Source organism: Lagenorhynchus albirostris, chromosome 19 (genome assembly GCF_949774975.1).
Source record: "Lagenorhynchus albirostris chromosome 19, mLagAlb1.1, whole genome shotgun sequence".
NCBI classification, from domain to species: domain Eukaryota; kingdom Metazoa; phylum Chordata; class Mammalia; order Artiodactyla; family Delphinidae; genus Lagenorhynchus; species Lagenorhynchus albirostris.
In genome coordinates this window covers 60,397,976-60,421,025 of record NC_083113.1, presented here as the reverse complement: position 1 = coordinate 60,421,025, position 23,050 = coordinate 60,397,976, and the positions used below count along the sequence as shown (strand labels likewise).

Sequence of the window (23,050 nt, the reverse complement as noted above, 5' to 3'; positions counted from 1 at the left end):
GTAGAGCAGTCAGCGCACACAGGATGTTTGTGGGTTAAGTTCACCATCATCTGTGGGTGTAGTTAGTGATGCCCCAAAACAGTTACAGTGGTAACATCGGAGATACGCATCACAGATAACATGACAAATGTGATATTAATGAAAAAGCTTGAGATATTGTGAGAATTACCAAAATGTGACACAGAGACACCAAGTGAGCAAGTGCTGTTGGAAAAATGGTGCTGATAGACTTGCTGGGTGCTTACAGACCTTGTTTGTAAAAAGAGGCAATCTCTACAAAGTGCGATAAATCGAGGTCTGCTTGTCTGTCTCTAGGTCCCCCACCCCACTTTGAGAATACGAGACAGGGAGAGTTCTGTGGGAATAACAAAAATAAGTTATTTTCTGGTCTTTCACATTTTTATTATGTAATGACTGTCATTTCAGAAAGATGCAGTCGGCCCTCTGTATCCATGGGTCCCACGTCTGTGGATTAAACCAACCTGGGATGGAAATAGTCAGGGGGGAAAAGAATTCCACAAAGTTCCAAAAAGCAAAACTTGAATTTGCTGTATGCCAGCAACTATTCCCGCAGCATTTACACTGCTTTAGGTATTATAAGTAATCTAGAGATGATTTCAAGTGTCCTTGAGGGTGTGTGTAGGTTATATACAAACAGTACGCCATCTTGTGTAAGGAACTCGAGCACCTGCGGATTTTGGTGTCCACGGGCGGCCCTGGAAGCAGTCTCCCTGGAATACTGAGGGACGACTGTATTAACTAATTCACTCATTTGTTTTCAATTGCTACTCTGAGAACCCTACACCCCAGGCTTACGTCGGCAGCTGATCCCTGAAGGCCACAGTGCTGCTTCTCTTGGCCGGAATTGTACGTGAATTTCACAGACTGTGCACGGTGCAGGGAGCCAGCTCATCCACACACTCTCTTGTGTGGACTTTTGGATCAGAGCATAAGAACTTAGATAAGAAGCTCTTCACCTTGACCACAGAAATATAAGTAGACTTGCAACTCGTGAATTTTTCAGTTTCTCCTGCTGAAGGTGGTGGCTACCATATGTGTTGGTATTTGTATAAAAATAAAAGCCTTGTAAATAAAAACAGGGATAAACTTTCCCATGGGCACAAATTGGAAATGAATGGCTAGAAATGAGCATTTTCTACATTTCTGCCGTGAGTTATTTCTTGACCACAGTGGTGGATAGTATCTAGTACTGTCACTTGGAACCTTTACAGCTGTTGCACGTGTTTTCACTTCTGTAGTGGTCTGTGTTTCAAAGCCTTGAAGGTAATGGGCATGTGCTACAGTTTCCTGGTTTCTTTAAATTAGTTTTGGAAGTCAAATAAGCTAGGAAACAGTTTTCTGGTGGCATCATCTATTTCCAGGCTGCGCAGCATTTCTCTTTATTGAGTGCAGACCAGGGGCTGGTCCTCAGGGGGCAGGTGGCTGCCTGTGGGCCCAGCTTCCACCAGGCAGCCCAGGGACCGGCACATCTGTGGCATGCGGTGCCCGCCATGTGTGTGGCTGGCATCAGGAAGCCAGACCCGTGTCCAGTCAAACATCATCGTACGGTTGTGGGAGTGGTAACTATAAAAAACTGAAATTTGTTAAAAGTTCTCAATTTATTGTGCTCCTTTGGAAAGAGTTGCTAAAGTTCTTGGTCAGAATGTATCTGCCAAGCTCCCTGTTTTTGTCATACAAAACGCACAGATGTGTGTCTGCAACCATGGGCTTCAGGTGCTGCCCTGATTCTCGTGAGCTTCTTCAGTCAGACTGAAGTTGTCTTACTTTCATACCTCATGTTTCCCCCCAGATCTCTTCTCCCCTTCAAAAGGCAATTTTCTGTGGTGCTAGAGCTTCGGGGAAGGCATTTAACCAACCTACTTCAGTTGTACATTTTGTTGTGTGTGTCTGTGTTTTGTCTCATCTTTAAGGCTCTGCTTTGCGCGACCAAGCCGCGCAGCTGGGTGTTCCAGCGGCCGTCCTGTGCAGCCAGGTGGTGGCCTCTGGCCTCGTGCGGGTCTGTGAGGCAGATGCGGTGCCCCCTCCCAAGGTGCTGCTGACACCGGACCAGAGGGTAAGACACAGCACGAGTTGCTGTTCAGCTGTTTGGGAAAGTTGGACATTTAATACTGTTTCTTAGAAAAGATTTAATCTCTCTTTTCAGAAGAAACTGTCTTCCTTGTTTGAGATCGCGCAGAATTTATTAGCACAAAGCATGTTCTCCCGTCTTTCCTTCTGTCAGGAATTATGGAAAGTACAGGTAACGTTGAGATTGTAACTCTGACTCTAGGGTTTTCAAGCAGTGTTCTGTGGACTTTGGGGGAGCCAGTAAAATCCCCGGGTTTTGTTAGGAATTCCAGCAAAAAGCATCGTATGAACTACAGAGACTGGGGTGCCTCTGTGGATGGGAAAGAAGGACCATCAGTCACCATGTTTGTCAGTATTCACCCATCATTAGTAATATTTATTAGAATAGACTATGCACAGAAACATCATGCTTTGCTTTCTTAGGTATATTATGATGAACGATTTCCCAGGGTAGCATAGTAAACTAGAAAAATGTGATTTAAAGTGATTTAAAATCCTTCTTTTTTTTTTGGCCGTGCTGCGTGGCTTTGGGGATCTTATTTCCCCTATCAGGGATTGAACCCGGGCCCCCTGCATTGGGAGCAAGTGGAGTCTTAACTGCTGAACTGCCAGGGAATTCCCTCATCTGTTCTGTTTTGAAACATTTTGAATTCAGTAGGCCTATAGATTTTTTTTTAATTTGAATTTTATGTTGGAGTGTAGTTGATTTACTGATTTTTGAACACTTCAAGCTATTGCTTAGTTACTAAATGAGATCAGTTAAGTATGTAGGAGAAGGAAAGAAGAAAACCAAGATGATGGTGCATTCATGGTTTTTTTCCCCCCTTTTATCCAGCATACAGTGTAGAGCTCAGTTGACTATCAGGCGTTGGTATGGCCCCTGCGCCCATTGGTAACTAGCTAAATGGCCCTGGTGTTTGCAGGTAGCAGAGAAGAGTGGGCGGCCATGGCTGATTGGGTGGTTAGGAAGGGCTTCCTGGAAGGAAGTTGCGTGGGGTGTGAGGCATGAGTTCCTGGGTGAAGAGGAGGGCACTGTGGGTGTTGGGGCCGAGTCCGACGGGGGCTCCTTGTTCGAGGGGGTGGGCACATCAGTGCTATAGCCTGGAGGGCCTCCCTGGGAGGACAGACGAGAGTCTGAACTTTGTCCTGAAAGCTGGGAGGAGCCACAGAAAGGGTTCTAAAGAAGAGGAGAGATTGGCCTGGCCAGTTACATTTTGGAATCTTGTGTTGGCCATAGTGGAGAAAGGCCGGGAGGTGGACTAAGCTAGAGGCTGGGCAGAGAGCAAGCCTGAGCCTGAACCTGGTTGCAGTGGCGGGGGGCGGGGTGAAGGTGGGGATGTGAGTGTTGAGAGGCTTGGTTTTCAGGAGAGCACGTGCTGAAGCACACAGGCTGAACGTCTTGTAGGAAAGTGTGTGCGTGAAGGACTGACTCATAGTTCCTGTCATTTTCTGCAGAATTCTTTGCTGCTTGAAGCTGTGTGGCGCCTTCATGTTCAAAACATTGTAAGCCTCCAAGAGCTGCTGGAAAGGTATACCAGTGATTATTTACCATGAAAGTAAATCGAACATTTAAGTTAAAAATTAAAATTTTATGTAACATGAAATTTAATTAATATTACATGATTTAGTTTTTTCTAATCTAGTATGATTTATTTATATGTAAAACCAAAAATCACCTAGAGAAGCAGTTGCTTTATTATTTAAAGAGAACATTTGTTATAATTGAAGTCTTCATCATGCACAGACTTGGTAATGTTTTCTTTGTATAAGATGTACAGTGCGATAAAATATTTTTAAAAGCTAAAAAAGAGACATTCAGGTAAATATGGCTGATAGAATGTGTGCAACTCTTACCTCCTGAAATCCCACCAACAGTCAGAAAGGGGGTTTTATAAAAGGAATAACCCCATAAGGTTGGGAGAGTCTAGGGGAGGAGAAGCAGGAGGCGGAGGGACGGGTGGTGAACGACTTAGCAAGTGAGCAGGCGGTGCGATGGCGCCGGGTGCCTCTGGGTGAGGGGGTGAAGGGGAGGGGGGCTCAGGATGAGCTGACTGAGAACACACATGAGGAGCATATGGAGCTGGAGGTGGATTGTCTTCTCTGCTCTAGGCAGCCAGGCAGTCAGTCCTCCCGTGGTCGACAGAAGGCTGGAGGTTTACGTGTTTATTCTCTGGTCAGGGAAAACAGACAATGTCTAGTTTGGGGAACTGTCAAGCACAGTTGAAAATGTTGTATTGAAACCGGTGGCAGCATGACACGTGGGTCACATCCAGAAGTCGTGGAAGATTGATCAGTTTGACTACGTGAAAACCATATCTCCCAGCATACATGCCTGATGTCAGGGCTCCAGATACATGAAGCAAAACCTGACAATTGGAGGGAGAGATGGACTTTCAACTGTGGTCATTGGAGCCTTCAGTCCCCCACTTTCAGTAACGGGTGGATCACCTGCTCAGACCAGCAACGACCGGAGACGAGAGAGAGCAGCATTCGCAGCTGGCGCCCGCGGAGCGCCCCACCCGGCGGTGCCCAGCGCCAGGGGAGGCCACCCGCTTCAGGCCATAAGCCAGGCTGGAGTAAGTTTACAAGGGTTGAAACCATACACGGCGTGTTCTCAAGTCACAAAAGAACTGCATAGAATCAACAAGAAGTTTTGGGAAATCCATAATATTGGGAATTAAGCAATAGACTTTTTTTTTGTTTTTAATAAATTTCTTTATTTATTTTCATCTTTGGCTGCATTGGGTCTTCGTTGCTGCGTGAGGCCTTTCTTTAGTTGCGGTGAGCGGAGCTACTCTTCGTTGCTGTGTGCGTGCTTCTCATTGTGGTGGCTTTTCGTTGCAGAGCATGGGCTCTAGGTGTGCGGGCTGCAGTAGTTATGGCACTTGGGCTCAGTAGTTGTGGCCTGTGGGCTCTAGAGCTCAGGCTCAGTAGTAGTGGCTCACGGGCTTAGTTGCTCCGCGGCATGTGGGATCTTCCCGGACCGGAGCTCGAACCTGTGTCCCGTGCATCGGCAGGCGGACTCTCAGCCACTGTGCCACCATGGAAGCCCCACACATCCTGTTTTTATTTTAATTAATTAGTTAATTATTTTTGCCCATGCCGTGAGGCATGCAGGATCTTAGTTCCCCGACCAGGGATCAAACCTGTGCTCCCTGCAGTAGAAGTGTGGAGTCCTAACCACTGGGATGCCGGGGAATTCCCCACACATCCGGTTTTTAGAGCTTACTACAAGACTGTAATTATCAAGAAAGTGCAGTCCTGGCATAAGGATTGACATATAGATAAACAGTAGGATTGAGGATCCAGATGTAAACTCACACATTTATGGTCAGTTCATTTTTGACAACGGTGCTAAGACCATTTAATGGGGAAAAATGGTCTTTTCAACAATGGTGCTGGAACCACTGGACATCTACATGCAAAAGAGTGGTATTGGACTCTACTTCACACTACAGATGGCAACTAACTCAGTGCATCAGAGACCTAAACCTGAGGGCTAAAACCATAAACCTCCTAGAAGAAGATCTGAGGGTAAATCTACATGACCTTGGGTCAGGCAGGGGTTTCTTGGATATGACACCGAAAACTCATGCAACAAAAGAAAAAATAGGTCATTTAGGCTTCATCAAGTTTTAAAACTTTAGTGTGTCGGCCCTATCGAAACAATGAAAAGACAATGCATAGAAATTGTTTGCAAATCACATATCTGATAAGAACCTAGTATCTAGAATAAAAGAATTCTTAAACTTCAACAAGAAGAAAAATAATCCAATTAAAAAATGGACAAAGGATTTCAGTAGACATTTCTCTAAAGAAGATTTACGAATAGCCAAGCACGTGAAAAGATGCTCATCACCCTTATTCTCCAGGGAAATACAAATGTGACAGGTGAGGGCTCCCCCACCCCGCTCTGCGCCCAGACAAGGACTGTCCTGCAGGGCTGCTGCACTGCTGACGTCTAGAGCCCATTATCGCTACTCTCGCTATTTATTATTACTGAAATTTCTTTTTTCTCCCAAGAATAGTAAGCTACTCCAAATAAATAAACTATTTGAAAAAAGTGATTTTTTTTTTTTTGCGGTACGCGGGCCTCTCACCGCCGTGGCCTCTCCCGTTGTAGAGCACAGGCTCCGGATGCGCAGGCTCAGCGGCCATGGCTCAGGGGCCCAGCCGCTCCGCGGCATGTGGGATCTTCCTGGACCAGGGCACGAACCCGCGTCCCCCGCATCGGCAGGCGGACTCTCAACCACTGTGCCACCAGGGAAGCCCAAAAGGGATGATTTTTAACATCAGTGGCAGCCATTCCTGATGCCCCTTGTACATCTGCTGGCCCTGTTGTGGCTTGGGATGGGAAGGCTGAGGTAGTCGCTAGCTCGCTGTCAGTGGAGTGAGTGTGAAAGAAAGTGGAATAATGGGGTCAGGTGAACTGTGTGCTTGTGCCCCCAGCCATGCCGACTCTCAGGCCGTGGTGGCCTGGCTCTCCAGGGACCTGCGCCTGCTGTGTGAGCAGACAGAGGCACCCTGTCAGCACGCCGACGTCGCCAGGGCTATGCTTGCTGGTAAGTTCACGGCAGAGGTGGGTTCCTGGGTACAATTGCTTTAGACCAGTGGGAACGCTTTCTGCTGTGACGATCTGTGGGAAGCAGAGCGGCCGACACACTCCAACAGGAAGGCATTGCAGTCCATACCTGTCGCTGTGGGTTTGCATTGAACTTGAGTTGTGGAAATGTCAGCTTGTTGACCCGGTGGGTTGGGCCGGAGCTGGTGTGTTAAGGATGTGCACCTTGTGACCTGCTAGCAGAGGCAGGTGGCTCCCCCGGCATCCCAGCTGCCACTTTGGGGAAGCGAGAGTCCAGGGCTGATTTGACTGAAGACGCAGTTCCTAGACAATGCGCAAAGGACGTAGGGTCACAGATTGGTTATTTACATATCCCAGGGAGCTGGGGATGGGCCGTCCTCCGTCCAGGTCACAAGCGAGCAGGAGAGAGCACAGCAGAAGGCACCAGTGCTTGTATGGTGGCCACTGGCTTTCCACGGCTCAATTCTAGGCGGTAGTTTTACAAGGTGCCCGGGAGAAGCAAAGTGGGAGCTTGGGCAGGAATCCTTATTTGAATGTGGGGACTGTGGGTGAGCAGGGCTGCCCTGCTGTGGACGCCTGGGCAGCGCCACACCCTGTTCTTCTGTCACCTTCCCTTTCTCTCCGAGTCAGCAGGCCCGCCGTCACACATACCGAAGGAATGCAGTCCACAAGTAAACGGAAACCTAGATGGGAGGGGTTCCCTACAGTTAGTTGGCTTGTGGACTGTTTTCCTTTGCAAAAGGTGCATTCCTTTTTCCTAAAACTTTCCTGGTGATGTGAATTATTTCCAATAATTCAATTCAATTCCTGAATCCTGTAATCTGGTCCCAGATTAAGTTTAAATTGAAATTTGACAAAATCTTTTTAATTTCAGTCCCATTGGTCGTAATCTTTTCAGAAGTTATGAGTCCATTTCCTGCCTCATTTCCCACAGTGTAATGCTTCCGAGCCCTAGAACCGTTCTTGTGTGGTTGGTGTAGGAGATGGGCTGAGAGGAAGGCCACGTAAAACCCTTAGTAGATACTTTTTTGTTTTCAGTGAGAAAATCCTTCCTATAAACTTGATGGATTGTGTTTCCTTTTCGCATAGAGTGTGGCTCGGGGAAGAGGCTGTCCTTGGCTGGGTTCGGTGGTGTGGTCGGTGGGCTCCCTGGGGCCAGGAGCCAGTGTCCCCTCAGCTCCATGCAGGTCCTCACTCTGCCGGCCCCTCTGAAGCTGGTGGTCTGTGTGATTCACAGCTGTTCAGAGACCACAGTGTATGTAAATGCTTTGGTTTTGTGGGTTTCAGATTTTGTGCAAATGCTTGTTTCGAGGGGATTCCAGAAGAACGCGGATGTGAGAGGAACCGTGGACCCGGAGTGGATGTCCCAGGTAGGAGGACACCGGGCCTCGTGGGGCAGCGGCTGCAGCACGAGGGGCCCACGCTGTAGTTGTCAGCTCTATACGGGGAAGTCCGCTTTGCTGTCACCACAGGGCGCTCCCTGAGTGCAGATGTGAGGGCACGGGCACGGGCCTGGACGGTGGTCTCTCCCCCACAGCTCTTGAGGGTAAAGCCCTCCCCACGACCCAGATCCTGGGCCGTGCCTGAGGGGGAGTCTGGAGATGAGCTCTTTGTAAAGTCGAGTCTTGCTTTACTTTGGGGTGACGGCTTGCTCGCTTGTGCCCCTGTGTAACTGCAGCGTTCTGTCCCCGCAGGTGGCCGTCGCTGTTCTCGAGAGGATGCTGGCTTGTGAGTGGCTCTGTGGCCGGGTGGCAAATGGCCTCCCTTGCTGCTTAGGGCTTCCTGTGGCTCGCCGCCTTTGCAGCTCAGTGCTGCTCCGGGGAGGCCTCTTTCACGGTTGTGATTGGGTCTAAACTCACCAACTTGCTTGTTTCTCTCCTGCTGTCAGTTTTGGTGGCTTCACACTTGATCTCCAGAGCAGCAGAGGTGACCAGTTGAATGGTTCATTAGGGAAGCATTTTCTTGCCTACATATTGTGCTTGATTTTCAAGGCTTAAGTCTGGTACCACTGAGACACTTGGGATCTTGCAGGGCTTGTGCGTCGGGGGGTTCGGGGGCCTAGGAGGCCTGTGATGGCAAGGTGTCCGTTACCTGACTTGCCCAGAAGCAGTTGGTCGGGGCTGTTGATGATGGACGGTGATGCTGTGCTGATGTCTCTTTTCTGCCTCAGCCGCGCTCGAAGCTTTGGCGGCCGGGATACAGGAGGGGTCCGCAGCACACAAGGCAGTGAGCTGCTGGTAAGTTCTGGGGGTGGGCCTGCCGGCTGAGTGGTCCCAGGAATGCTGGTCGCCCCCGAAGGCCCAGTGATCCTTTGCCATTGTGGTGACATCGGGAGCTGGAAAGCACTAGAAGTCCTCTGAAGATGAGGCCCTTCCTGTGGGAACCATGCCACCTCCGGGTCTGAGGGGAGGGGGTCTGAGGGGTCCCAGCCAGGGAGACCTTGCCCGTCATGCCTGCCCCCACAGGACCCTCCGCTTGCTCTCCTTGGTTCTGTGGAGGCGCATCCAGGTACTTGGGGACCGAACGTTGGGGTGTCGGGTTTGCTTCAGAGTAACATGGGGTGAGGCCACCTGGACCTTGGCTCTGTCCTGGGAACCCAGGAGATTTCCCAGCATTTCCAGGCTTTGTCACTCTTTCCATCTTTCCATTATTTTGCTCCTGATTACCTCTTCTCCACGATTACTTTAATCGTCCTCAAACCTGCTGGGTGAGTACTTTACTCATCAGCATATAAAACACTGCTCTGTTCTATGTTTTATGCATTTTCACGATGTGCTGAGTCCGTGCTCAGACTTGTCCCGAGAGTCAGATCACGACTTTTCACGATTTTTATTTAGTTGCCAGCACTTAGAGTCAGACGTCCCCTCCCAGTCTGGGTGGCCATCCTGCCTGGAGCCTCCGCACTGCACGTGTGACATGGGCAGTTCACGTGGCTGCTAGGGCCCCGGATTCTCTCCCCTGAGGGGTCAGGTGGGACTGATCATGACACCCCGCTGTCGGCCCCGGTCTCCCTTTGTCCCTCCTGACCTGTCAGTGACATCCTGCTCCCTCTCCTTTTCTTGCTTCTCCTGTCGGGAGAAGGACGTCCTTGGCTCCGGGTGGGGTTGAGAGCCTCCATGTGCCGGGGCAGGATCAGGTGCTCAGTGGGAACCATGGCCCTGCCACCTCTGGTTCCCATTTCACAGATGGGGAGACTGAGGCTTTGTGACTGTGCTGGGTCTGGGTCCAGCCACTGGCTGTCGTCACCGTGGCCTCCGTCACCTCCTGCGAGGCCCAGCCTCCTGTGACCTCACTCTGGCCTTCTAGCTTCTCCATGTGACAGCAGCTCCATTGCCTTTGATTCTGTTCTGTTGAAGCGACGCTCCCCTGGATTCCATTTCCATCTGCGGCACCGCAGCCTGGCTGCAGGCCTGGCTGGGGAGGCGTGGGCAGGGCCAGCCTGTGAGCCTGTGAGCCTGAGCTGGGGGTCTGGAGTCGGGGGCCTGCAGGTCCCTGGCTGCTTTGCCAGCGAGCCACTCCTCATGCGTGAGGTGCCGCTGTCAGGTGCTGACACTGTTGAGTGGCGGAAACCTGCAGGGGTCTCCTCCCCTGAGATCCTCTGCTGCTTCTGCAGGTTCGGTGTGTTCAGTGGACACATGTATGGAAGTATAATTTCAACCGAGTCTCCAAAGAGGTTCTTCTGTCACACTCTGACCCAGATCCTCACCCACAAGCCTGTGCTGAAAGGTGGGTCCTGGTGCCCTGGGTGCCTCCCTTGACAGAAGCTCGGGCCACGGATGTTAATGCTGGGAGGACAGTCCGTTTGTCATTAAATATCTTCTCATTTGAAAGCAACACTTTCCCGTAAAGAAAATTTAGAATTAAAGAAGCGTCATCCATTATTGCCAAAGTAGAATATCTTTAATATGAAGCCCTTCCTGTCTTTCTAGATAGGTTTTTAAAACAGTGCTCGTACTGTGAATTCCAAGGTTCTGTTTCTGCGGCTCACGTCAGCATTTTCTGTGGGTGCATGGCTTTCTGAAGGGTGTCCGACACCCGAGTCATCTTCTGCCTGACGCATTGTCCCGTGAGGGCTGGGCGGTCCGCGAGGCTCCTCATGGTGCCTTCTCTGTGGTGCTGTGTCCAGGGGCGCACGGAAGCCCCCGGCAGCGGCTGCTGCCCTCCCAGAGGGCCTGGCCTGGCTGATGAGTGCTTTCCAACTGTGTCCTTTCAACACGTCCTCACTGACTGCTTATTCTTAGTGAAAGTTTAAAAGCAGCAAAATTAAAGTGTAACTGATGGGTTGGAGGATGTTTATAGCAGATATGATCAAGGATTACCAAAGACAGACAGTTCATGACATAAAAAAATGGCTGGAAAATGGGGAAATGGTGAAGTTCACATACATTTGGAAAAGTGAAAATTAAAACAAGGTACTTTATTGATACTGAACTTTTTGATGATTACTGATGTGACATTATGTGTATTTCCTCCTGAATGAAGTTTCCGACGCCGTTCAGATGCAGAGAGAGTGGAGCTTTGCAAGGACCCCGCCTCTCCTCAGTGGCCTGTACCGTAGGGTAAGTGCACAGGGTGGGGCCCAAGACCTGCTGCACGGGCTCTGTGGGTCCCAGGAGATGCCACAGCCACGGCCGTCCATGGCTGGACCGCCGTCCGGGTGCAAAGACCGAACTTTTCACTTGCAGCTGAGAACTCCCTGCAGCCACTGCTGGCCGTGGGGGCCGGGAGGGCAGGCGTCTCGAGCCCAGGCTGGGTCCGGCGCGGAGTGGGAGGGAGTGGGCCCAGCTTTGGCGCTTCGGTTTCAGCTCTTCGTGACCCTGAGCCCAGAGGAGCTGGTGGGCCACTTGCAAGAGGCTCTGGAAACACAGGAGGTGAACTGGCAGCACGTGCTGTCCTGCGTGTCCACACTGGTGATCTGCTTGCCAGACGCACAGCAGCTCGTTGATGGTGCGCGGGGATGGGAGCCCCGTTGTGTTCCGTGCGTGCGTGTGCGTGTGATCCGTGGGCCGGCGTTGGGGCGAGCCTGCGGGCGGAATCGCTGTGTCTGGCTCAGTGAGGATGGAAGCCCTTCCTGCCTACCCAGCCGGTGCCCTCTGGACCGCCCTCTGCTGTCGGCCTGCCCGTGTACCCGCTGCTCGGCTGCGTGTGGGCTGCCACCCAGGGCCTGGGGGTCGGTGTTGGGTGAGGGGACTGTCCTGCCTGCCCCCGCACCCCCACCCCAGTCCCCGTCCACAGCCGTGCCACTGTTCTCACCTAGGTTGGGTGTCGCGTTTGCTGACTCATGCGTTCGAGAGCTGTGACCTGGACAGCATGGTCTTGGCGTTCCTGGTTGCACGGCAGGCTGCGCTGGAGGGCCCAGCTGCCTTCCCGTCCTATGCCGCCTGGTTCCAGGTGAGCCGCCTGCGCTCCCGCTGGGGTCGGCTCTGCCGAGGCTGCTCAGATTCCCATCTGCCTCATTGAGCCTCCTGCCGTCTCTCACGAGAAAATGAGTGAAATCCAGCAGGAAAGGGTGAAAGCGAACACAGCTGCCTTTTTTTGCACAGTGTGCTGCGCTGTGATTGGTTTCACGTCTGTCGGGGAGCGCCCTCCTCTCTTCCCTGTTTCCCTCCACCTGCGCGTGTTTGCCCTCTTCCCAGGCTGCTGAACCTGGCCGGGCCTGGGGGGCATCTTTGGGACATCAGCTTTGACGGCTGGGCGTGTGTGGATTTGGGCTTACGAGCCCTGTTCTCTGCAGAAGCTTTGGGTGGTGTAGCTGTGGCCTCTTTGGAGAGCCCGCCTCTCTCTGCATCCACCGGGCTCTGTGCCTGGTGTGCCGTAGAGATGGTGGGCGTGGCTCTTTCTTTCACGGAATGAAGCTCCCTCCTGGCCCCGCGCTTCCCCCAGCTCCACACAGCGGGCCAGGGGCTCCTGCTGGACGCACGTGGACTCAGTGACTGCGTCCACAGTCCTGGCACTGAGGGACTTACCAGAGTCCACTCGGTGCTCCGAGCATAGGTCCAGTGGTGTCGGCCTTGTGTGCTCGTTCTGATGACTTTGTGCCTGTCGTCTGACAGCACAATTGTTAAGAAGAACCACAGGGTGTGCTTTGGAGGAGGAGCTTCCGTGGGCCTCGTGGTGTTGCAGGTGGGCCTCTTGTGGCTGGCATGAGGCGAGTGCTGGTCTCTGCAGGCTCATGGGGACATATTCAGGGCCGACACCTCTTCAGAACCTCCCTGCCCTGGGCACCCCCAGGCACCCCTGCGTGCCCTGGGTTCTATAAGAGTCCACTGTCCTGCTGTGGCCTGGGCACTTTGCCCGAGGGCCCACCCCTGCAGGGATCTCATCCGCTCAGACGGGCTTGGAGCTGGAGTGGAATGAATTCACCTGTGAGGAAGGGACTCTCGCGGGGTGGTTAACAAATCCTGTCTCTAATGTTCATAGAAAGGCACCATATTTACCATTTTCTCCAGCAATATATTTTTAATTTTTAAAATAAATTTTCAGTCCATCTGTTTAACTAGGCCACAGCCATGCCGTCCTAAAGAAAAATGAACTGAAATGGCTCTGCTTCCCTTTTTCTGCTGTTTTTGAGGCCGGGATGTAGCCACGGCCACCACACAGCAAGTCCTCCCGTCGCCCCCACCTCATGCCCATTCTCTCCACAGGCCACCTTCGGGAGCGCAAGGGGCTTCCACGGCTCCAGCAAGAAGGCGCTGGTCTTCCTCTTCAAGTTCCTGTCTGACCTCGTGCCCTTCGAGGCCCCCCGGTACCTGCAGGTGAGAGGCCGGCGGCACGTTCAGCTCAGGGAAGCCCCGCAAGTGACAGTCACAGAATGCAAACGCCATCCTGGGGTGTTGGTGCACTCCTGGGGAGGCATGTTTCTTATAGTAAATGCCCAGAAACCAGCCGCATGTGGTCCTAGGAGCTGGTGAGTGAGCAAAGGGGGCCTGGTGCCTGCATAGAAAGGGGGCCCCATACCACGGACACCGAAGCCGGCGAGTGCCCTGGGTCCCGTGGTTGGTTTTTAAAAATGATATATTTTTATGTATCTGGAAGAATCTGCCCCCAGTGGCTGTGGACGTTCCTTCTGGGAGTGGAAGACTTCACGCTCCAGTTTACGTTCTTTATCACCATGTACATTAGTCTCACGATTAGAAAGCGCCTTGCAGTGAGCTTTCTTTTGTAATCAGATGACTATAACCAGCATCCGCTTTGAGGGGTAGGGCACTTGGAAGATGAATCTCACCTTCTTTCTTTAATTAAGAAATGCGTATTTCAATTCAAAGAATACACGTGACGTAACTCACGCAGCCTGGAGTCTGGTCTCCCCGTGCATCTCAGTCCCTGTCGCCCCTCCCGGCCCCGTGCCGAGACCCTCACCCAGGACTCCGTCTGCCCCACCTCCAGCTGTGGCCCTGGGGTCTTTGGCTAATTCTTCAACTTTGTTGCCGTCAGTACGAGTGTCTCCCCCAGAAAGTCAGGACAGCTGACGGGCTGATGGGCCTGCTCCGCCCTCTGCCCGCAGGTGCACATCCTCCACCCGCCACTGGTTCCCAGCAAGTACCGCAGCCTCCTCACCGACTACGTGGCGCTGGCCAGGACGCGCCTGGCTGACCTCAAGGCGAGTCCCAGCCTCCCCTGCTGCCTGCCCCTCCTCTGTCTCCACGGAGGCCGGTGCCTATCTGGGTCCTCACATGCGCCCGTGTCTTTGCAGGTTTCTGTAGAAAACATGGGGCTCTATGAGGATTTGTCTTCAGCTGGGGACGTCACGGAGGTAATGTCCCGGGCTTGTCGCTGAGCGTCTCTGCGTGTCCGAGCCTTTTCTGTCTGGGCCCCGGTGCGTGTGCGGCAGCCGGGGTGAGCTGTGCTCCAGGGCTTGTCTGGTCGTATCCACACTCTTCAGAGCAGCAGCGAGGGTCACCTTTTACAGGGATGCTTCTTCCAGGAGGTCCCCCTTCCCGTGGTTTCACGGACAAAGTGGTCTGTGAAACAGTTGGGGAAGGGTGGTGTCATGTTCTTCTAGGAATTACAGAAAAAAGTGTGAACTATATTTATGCAGACCAGATGTCGGATGGCCATATGCGGTGTGTGTGTGCTTTCCTAAGACACTCTTACTTCAAAGTTGCGAGTCTCTGGAGAGCCCTTGCTGTTGGACTGTTAGGCGAATACTTTAAGTTTTCTATTTAAGATTTATCGCTGTTCACAAGTTGCCATTTCATAATTTTTTTAAATCTCAAAAATTAGGTCTTGGCACCTTCCCACCTGAAAATCTTGCATTGGGATCCTTGTCTCTCCCAGAAGGGCAGCAGGAAGCGGGGTGGAGTGCACAGACACATGGAACCTGGGGGTGACTGTGGCTCCCCAGAGGTGCTGAGCTCTCTGGGGCCGGGCCAGCAGTTGACCCCTCCTTGTGGTTTTGCTGGTATCAGGGCATTTGTCTGCATGTCCGCTTGCTCTGTCATGCCTCTCGCCTGACCACAGAACCGTGGCCCCGCTCTGCTCCTGCCTTTTCTTTTAAATCTTCTGTTTTTTTCTGTCCTCCCCACTTGGAGCCAGCCCCGCTGCCAAGCGGCCCAGGATGTTGAGAAGGCCATCATGGTGTTTGAACACACGGGGAAGATTCCCGCCGCCGTCCTGGAGGCCAGGTGGGGTTACCCTGCCGGAAGGGCTGGTGGGCAGGTGCTGCTGAGCCCCTGCTGTGACATGAGCTCCCTTGCGGAAAGCCCAGGCGCCCCGCAGCACAGACTGTTCAGAGGGACCAGACAGGCCCTCCCTGTGGCCACGATGACTTTCCTTGTTCATGCTTCAACGGTGACCGTGTGAAGCCAGCACAGGGAGTTGAATAGCAAAATTTTGTTGAATTTGGTGTGACGCCAAAACACGTTGAATTCTGGTTGCTACCAGTACGGGGTAGCTGTGGGGTAGCTTTCTTAAGGCTTTGCCTCTGAGAAACGCTCACAGCTTCCAGCTCCCACAGTCGACCTCGTGGCCGCGGATGAACCCAGGTTCCAGGGACGTGCATCTAGAATCCTCCAGACTCTCAGGGTGCAGGTCACCAGCACAGAGTTCCCTTTGTGTGAAATGTCCCAAAACAGTGGGAAAGAAAACTTGAAAACGTGATATAATGTCATAGCCTTGAAACGTGACACCACGTGGCCCACGCTCTGGCCTGCAGGGACGGCCCTGGACGGTCATTGCCCTCACTGAGGGTCCTCTGGTCGAGGTGGGGCACCCCTGAGCCTGGCCTTTTCTGTTGCAGCATATTCCGGAGGTCCTACTACCTGTCCCACTTTCTCCCCGCCCTGCTCACACCGCGAGTGGTCAGTACACGTCGCCGTGAACGTGGGGCTGGGTCGGCAGAGAGCGGGGTCCCTGTCGGCGTCTCACCCAAGTCCTGTCTTCCCTCTCAGCTCCCGAGGGTCCCTGATTCCCGGGCCGCTCTCATAGAGTCCCTGAGGAGGTATGCATGGCAGCGTGGCTCGTCTGGGGGCTAACAGCGCAAGGAGCTGTGGCTCTTCTGTAGAGAAATGTGTTTTGTCACATGTATGCTTTACTTATAAAAAGTTGGCTCAAAATTAGTCGGTTAAAATGTTAAAAAGAAAATTTCTTTGATTCTGAATATCACAACTTAGCATTTTTCAATGAACTTTTAGGATGATTAGTCTAGGAATTAAAGAAAATAGTGTTTTTGCTACATAATCATTGGGAAAGGAGGAGAATTTAAGGAAAGAGGGAAAAGGGAGAGGTGAAAGCCTTCCACTGTGATGATTTGGGGAGAGTGGAGACCACGTGTAGAACGGGGGTCCCATCCCCCGGCTCACACTGAGGACCTCCAGGAGCAGAGAGGTGGTAGAAACAGAAAACGATCAACCCTGTTTCCCAGTGTCTTATGGGAAGTGATGGGTCCTGTGAGAAGATTGAAAAGATAAAGGGCCTAGAAAGTAAAAACAAGCTTTTTCATCTTATGATTAGGCCATTCTCTGGGATCCTTACTTCTATTTATTTTTGGCATAAGATATTCCAAAAGTAAAGAGACCAGTAAAAAAAACACCCCTATGCCCCATTTGCATTAATATTTTTGCTATCTTTCCTTTTTTTCCTTGAAATAGTCCAGATACATCTTACCCCAGGTCTCTGATCCCCTCCCCTTTTCCTCCAAGAAAATCATTATTCTGAAGTTGGTGCATAAATTTTTCCTCTATTTTTTATCCTTTGTTTTATATGTTTATAACTGTAAATCGTGTCCACACACAAACACACCACACAGTGTGCTCTTGTGTGTTTTCAAAGTGGATATGATAGCAGTGTGTGTTGTTCTGTGACTTGCATTTTCACTCCCCCCGCTGGTCGTGTGCTCTGGTTTGTTTAATGCTGTGTGGAGTTCTGTTGTGTCTGCAGACTGCCGCGTCGCACCCCCCCGGGTGCAGGCCACATGCCTACGGAATAAATAGATGCACTCACCACCCTGGAGTTGGACCCTTGGGTTACTTCACGTTTGTGTTCTGTTAGCGGTGCTTCAGTGAACACCCTTGGCTGTATCCCCATGAAAGCTTGAAAATTTTGAGTGCAGTTTCATTGATTCTATAGGTTAACTTGAGGGTATTTGGCTTTATTATGGTACTGAGTTTTTCCTTCCAGGAACACAGTACATCTTTGTTTATTCAAGTCTTTTACTAGTGTTTTTTCTTTATAAAACTCTTGTAAATTGTTGTCAGCCTTGCTACTCGGTACCTAGCTTTTGTTGTGAACTGCATGTTCTTTTCTGGCTTCTTCATCAGCTGTTGCTGAGGTGTAGGTGCCCTTGTTTCCGTTAACTGTTGAACTTACTCCTAACGGGTGGTGAGATTTTCTACGCAGTCACGCTGTCCACAAGATCAAGTTTGCCTCCTCCTGTCTGATTATTATGCCTCTCGGTGTTTGTCACTGTATTGGGTAGGATTTTAGTATAATGAGCAATCGTAGGAGTGAAAGCTGGCCTCGCGTCTTGTTCCTGGCTGAAACAGGACTGCTTCGAGAGTTTTACCATTTATATGTATGTGTGTGTGTGTATATATATATATATATATATATATATATATATATATATATATTCTCCTTACCATATTAAAAGAGTTCCCTCTGTGAATTCGCTAAGGACTTTTAGCAGGAATTCATGCTTTTTTTTTTGGCAACCTTAAGATGATTGTGCTGTTCTCCTGTCATCGGCTATGTGATAATTACATTGATAGGTTTTTCCACTGTCTTTGCGTTCCTGGAATACCCCCTAATTGGTAACAGTTTTTTGTTTTATGAACTGCTGAATTTGGTTTACTGATACTTTATTTAGAGTTCAGGCATCTGTGTCTCATTTTGTTACACTCACCTTGGCTGCTTTGCCATTAAGGTATTTGGTTCCTCATGGAACAAACCGGGTAGCCTTCCCTCTTTCCTGTCCCCTGAAATAGTTTGTCACACAGGGATCATGTGTCCCTTAAGGTTTGGTAAAATCTGGCTGCAAAATCATCTGTTCCTGGTGTCTTTTGTGGAGGCGAAACTTTTGGCTGCTGACTCAGTTTCTTGAATGGTTATTGGTTTAGTCAGGTTTTCTATTCTCGAGTTAGCTTTTATATATATTTCTAGAAAATTGTCCATTTCATCTAAGTTTGCAAATCTATTGATGTATATCATTTTCATGATATTCTACTGTGATTTAAAAAATTTGTCTACCTCATCTGTACTTTTCATCCCTTAAAATTTTTTTCATGCTAGTGTTAATTTTGCCTTTTTTTATGACTCATTCATTACTTAAAGACTTGTCTGTTTTATTAATTTTATCACATAACCAGCTTTTAATATTGTGTCCTTCCTGCTGTTTTGGGTTTTTTTAATAAATTTATTTATTTTATTATTTTTATCTTTGGCTGCATTGGGTCTTTGCTGCCGTGCATGGGCTTTTCTCTAGTTGTGGCGAGTTGGGGCTTCTCATTGAGGTGGCCTCTCCTGCTGCGGAGCACGGGCTCTAGGCACACGGGCTGCAGTAGTTGTGGCACGTGGGCTCAGTAGTTGTGGCTCGCGGGCTCTAGACTTCAGGCTAAGTAGTTGTGGTGCATGGGTTTAGCTGCTCTGTGGCATGTGGGATCCTCCCAGACCAGGGCTCGAACCCATGTCCCCTGCATTGGAGGCGGATTCTTAACCACTGCGCCACCAGAGAAACCGCCTCCCTGCTGTTTTTTTTTTTTTAAATAAATTTATTTATTTTTGGCTGCGTTGGGTCTTCGTTGCTGCACGTGGGTTTTTCTCTGGTTGTGGCGAGCCAGGGCTACTCTTCGTTGCGGTGCGCAGGCTTCTCATTGCGGTGGCTTCTCTTGTTGTGGAGCGTGGGCTCTAGGTGCGCGGGCTTCAGTAGTTGTGGCATACGGGCTCAGTAATTGTGGCTTGCGGGCTCTAGAGCGCAGGCTCAGTAGTTGTGGTGCATGGGTTTAGCTGCTCTGCGGCATGTGGGATCCTCCCGGACCAGGGCTCGAACCCATGTCCCCTGCATTGGCAGGCGGATTCTCAACTGCTGTGCCACCAGGGAAGCCCCTCCCTGCTGTTTTAAAAAAAATCTTCTATTTGTTTTTAGATTTTAACTTTATTATTTACCTTTTGTTTTCTCTCGGTTTACTATGTTGTTCCTTTTATAACTTCTTAAAGTGGTGGTTTAATTTATTGTTTTATAACTTGTGTTTTAAAACAGGCATATTTTAATAAATTTACCTCCAGATATCACTTTAGCCACCTTCCAGAAGTTTCAATGTGTAGTTCTTACACTGTCGGTCAGTTCTAAGTAAATACTCAACCATTGTGCTATGATTTTCTCATAATTTGTAAGTTAGTTTTAAGTAAATTTAAAAAAATTTTAAACATTTAGGTGTTTGCCCATGAGTTTTTATTGTTGAATTCCAATGTTAATTTCATGTTTCACAAAGAATATGATTCACTTTATATGGAGTTTTTTCTACTAGTCAAGACTTCCTTTCAGAATTTGCTTGGAATTTGCAGACATTCCGCGCATCCTTGAAAACAACACATGTCCTTCAGTTTGGGACTGTAGGGTCTGTCTGTTAAATTTTGCTTATTCTCAAGTTTTCTGTATCCTGAATAGTTTTCTGTGTCTTTGGTTTATCAGTTTATTGTGGAGGTGGTTGTGATTTTGTCATTTTCTCTTTATAATTCTGTCAGATTTGTCTTGTTGCAAGAAAGTTTGTAATTGTTAAAATACAGGCTTCTCTTGATGGGTGTTTTTCCCTTTGTTATTAGGTAATGTCTCTGTTAGGCTTTTTACCTTAGTTTCTGTTTTGTCTGCTATTAAAACCGGCTTTTTTTTTTTTGGTATTTGTATGGTATGCCTTCTTAATTTTTTTTTTATTGGCTGCGTTGGATCTTTGTTGCTGCACGCAGGCTATCTGTAGTTGTGGAGAGCAGGGGCTACTCTTTGTTGCAGTGCGTGGGCTTCTTATTGCGGTGGCTTCTCTTGTTGAGGAGCATGGGCTCTAGGCGCGCGGGCTTCAGTAGTTTTGGTACATGGGCTCAGTAGTTGTGGCTCATGGGCTTAGTTGATCCACGGCATGTGGGATCACATGTCCTGTGCATTGGTAGGTGGATTCCCAACCACTGCGCCACCAGGGAAGTCCCTAATTTTTTGACATATTTATTTCTAATCTTTAAAAACGAGTTTTGTCAGAGTTAAATATAGATATAGATTAAAGAGTCCTGGCAGCAACATGGATGGACCTGGAGATAATCATACTAAGCGAAGTAAGTCAGACAGAGAAAGACAAATACCATATGATATCACTTATGTGTGGAATCTAAACTATGACACAAATGAAACAGTGACAGACTCACAGACATAGAGAACAGACTTGTTGCTGGGGAGTGCAGGGGTGTGGACGGGGAGGAATGGAGTGGGAGTTTGGGATTAGCAGATGCAAACCATTATATATGGAATTAATAAACAACAAGGTCCCACTTATAGCACAGGGAACTATATTCAGTATCCTGTGATAAACCATATTGGAAAAGAATATGAAAAAGAATATATATATATGTATTACTGGGTCACTTTGCTGTACAGCAGAAATTAACACACATTGTAATTCAGCTATACTTGAATAAATTTTTTTTTTTAAAGTTAAAGAGTCAGATACTTCTATGAAGTTTATTAAGAGAAATAGCCAGGGGCTTCCCTGGTGGAGCAGTGGTTAAGAATCTGCCTGCCAATGCAGGAGACATGGGTTCTAGCCCTGGTCTGGGACGATCCCACATGCCGCGGAGCAACTAAGCCCGTGCGCCACAACTACTGAGCCTGCGCTCTAGAGCCCACGAGCCACAACTACTGAGCCTGTGTGCCACAACTACTGAGCCTGAGCACCTAGAGCCCGTGCTCCCAACAAGAGAAGCCACTGCAATGAGAAGCCTGCTCACCACAACGAAGAGTAGCCCCCACTCGCCACAACTAGAGAAAGCCCGTGTGCAGCAACAAAGACCCAATGCAGCCAAAAATAAGATAAAATAAAAAAATTTATTTTTTAAAAAAAGAGAGAGAGAAATAGCCACTCCCCACCCATCCCTGCCACTTCACTTTCTTTCTGGAAGCAAGCATTTTCAACTCAACTGATTTTTCGATATTTCGCCCTGAATCTCCATATAACATTATTATTTTGGTATTAATTTTTCTGTTTTAGTTTTCTTTCCTTTACCAATACACATAGCTGCCCTTCCTGTGTTGGTTTTGAAAAATTGCTTTTTAGGGCTTCCCTGGTAGCGCAGTGGTTGAGAGTCCGCCTGCCGATGCAGGGGACACGGGTTCGTGCCCCGGTCCGGGAGGAACCCACATGCCGCGGAGCGGCTGGGCCCATGAGCCTGGCTGCGTCCAGGGCCTGTGCTCCGCGGCAGGAGGGGCCACAACAGTGAGAGGCCTGCATACCGCAAAAAAAAAAAAAAACAACCACAAAAACCCCTGTTTTTTAAGGCTATCTAAACAGTATTCAGAGTTGATCATTAGGAATCGTTACTTTCTGTTTTCTCTGGAGTTTATAATTATCTTTGTTTTATCTTAGTTTTCCTTGTACATATCATGATTCACTGGAAACTCTACCAGTTGTCTAAATGTTCTCTTGTTCAGAATCAAGTATCCCAACGGTTGTATCTTTGGGAAATCTCTTCTAGAGCCTTCTGACCTGCTTCACTCTGACCCAGTAGCTTGTTATGCCTCTAAGACCGCTGTCACCCTTGTATCTTCCTTCAGCGTCACCTGGAGACTGACGTCCTTTGCTCTGGCTTGTGCTGGCTTCTCCTTTCTATGCCCGAGATCATCCTCTTTCTTGGTTTACTCCTTTGTCTTGGTGGAAAACACCCTATTGAAGCTTCTTACAAAAGGATGGGTGTGAGGTAGATTTTTCGACACCTTATTTAGCCCTCACATTTGATAGGTAGTTTGGGTATAGAAATCTAAGTTGGAAATTATTTTCCCTCAAATTGTTAAGAGTCACTCCATTGACTTCTAGCTTCCATTGTTGCGACTGAGATGTTAGAAACTTACAGTTTCTGACTCTTTGCATGGGAATCTGTGTTTTTCTTTCTGGAGGCCTGTAGTGCCTTTTCTTTGTTCCCTGTGTTCTGAAATTTTATAGCAGTGTATTTCATTGTGGGTCTAATTTTATTTCTGGGCTGGGCACATGGTGGGCTTTTTACTCTGGAAATTCATATCCTTCAGTACTAAGGGATTTTCTTGGATACTTAAAACCTTTTTTTTATGAAAAATTTAAGACAGAAAAGCAGAATAGAATCTATCACCCAGATTTGTTATCAATAAATGGGCAATCTTGTTTCATCTATAGCCTTCAAACTCACTTACCCACCCAGCATTCTGGATTATTTTGAAGCTGATTATTTCTACTTGGTTTATTTCTCTGCAGATGTGTCCTCTTTATGTCCTTTTTCTTCTTAGAACTGCTATGTTTTAGATATTAGATCTCCTGTATTGTCTTCTGATGTTTTTCTCTTTTGTCCTATTTTGCGTATCTGTTTTGTTTTGTTTTTCCTCTCCTTTCTGAGAGATTTCTTCAAGTTTATCTGCAAGTTCTTTTACTGAGTGTTTCATTTCTGTCATCAGATATTCCTTTGTACAGCAGTCCATTCTTCTTTTAAAATTTTAATTTAATTAATTTATCTATTTAGGCTGTGTTGGGTCTTTGTTGTTGCACGCAGGCTTTCTCTGCTGGTGAGCAGGGGCTACTCTTCATTGTGGTGTGCGGGCTTCTCACTGTGGTGGCTTCTCTTGTTGCAGAGCATGGGCTCTAGGCGTGCGGGCTGCAGTAGTTATGGCAGTTGGGCTCAGTAGTTGTGGCTTGTGGGCTCTGGAGCGCAGGAGTTGTGGCG

The 23,050-nt window shown here is 49.0% G+C and overlaps 1 protein-coding gene across 1 annotated transcript in view; it reads left to right on the top strand.

Annotated features, from left to right (window-relative positions):
* Nucleotides 1-23,050, top strand: part of FANCA (FA complementation group A) — a 50,787-nt gene that overhangs the window by 5,952 nt on the left and 21,785 nt on the right. The window contains exons 4-20 of the mRNA XM_060131428.1: nucleotides 1,932-2,074; nucleotides 2,165-2,260; nucleotides 3,544-3,617; nucleotides 6,538-6,650; nucleotides 7,958-8,040; nucleotides 8,365-8,398; nucleotides 8,841-8,907; nucleotides 10,284-10,396; nucleotides 11,153-11,229; nucleotides 11,476-11,617; nucleotides 11,928-12,061; nucleotides 13,315-13,425; nucleotides 14,175-14,270; nucleotides 14,364-14,423; nucleotides 15,206-15,294; nucleotides 15,909-15,969; nucleotides 16,060-16,109. Coding sequence (XP_059987411.1) covers nucleotides 1,932-2,074; nucleotides 2,165-2,260; nucleotides 3,544-3,617; nucleotides 6,538-6,650; nucleotides 7,958-8,040; nucleotides 8,365-8,398; nucleotides 8,841-8,907; nucleotides 10,284-10,396; nucleotides 11,153-11,229; nucleotides 11,476-11,617; nucleotides 11,928-12,061; nucleotides 13,315-13,425; nucleotides 14,175-14,270; nucleotides 14,364-14,423; nucleotides 15,206-15,294; nucleotides 15,909-15,969; nucleotides 16,060-16,109 — 1,543 coding nt within the window. The remainder of the gene's footprint in view (nucleotides 1-1,931; nucleotides 2,075-2,164; nucleotides 2,261-3,543; nucleotides 3,618-6,537; nucleotides 6,651-7,957; nucleotides 8,041-8,364; nucleotides 8,399-8,840; nucleotides 8,908-10,283; nucleotides 10,397-11,152; nucleotides 11,230-11,475; nucleotides 11,618-11,927; nucleotides 12,062-13,314; nucleotides 13,426-14,174; nucleotides 14,271-14,363; nucleotides 14,424-15,205; nucleotides 15,295-15,908; nucleotides 15,970-16,059; nucleotides 16,110-23,050) is intronic.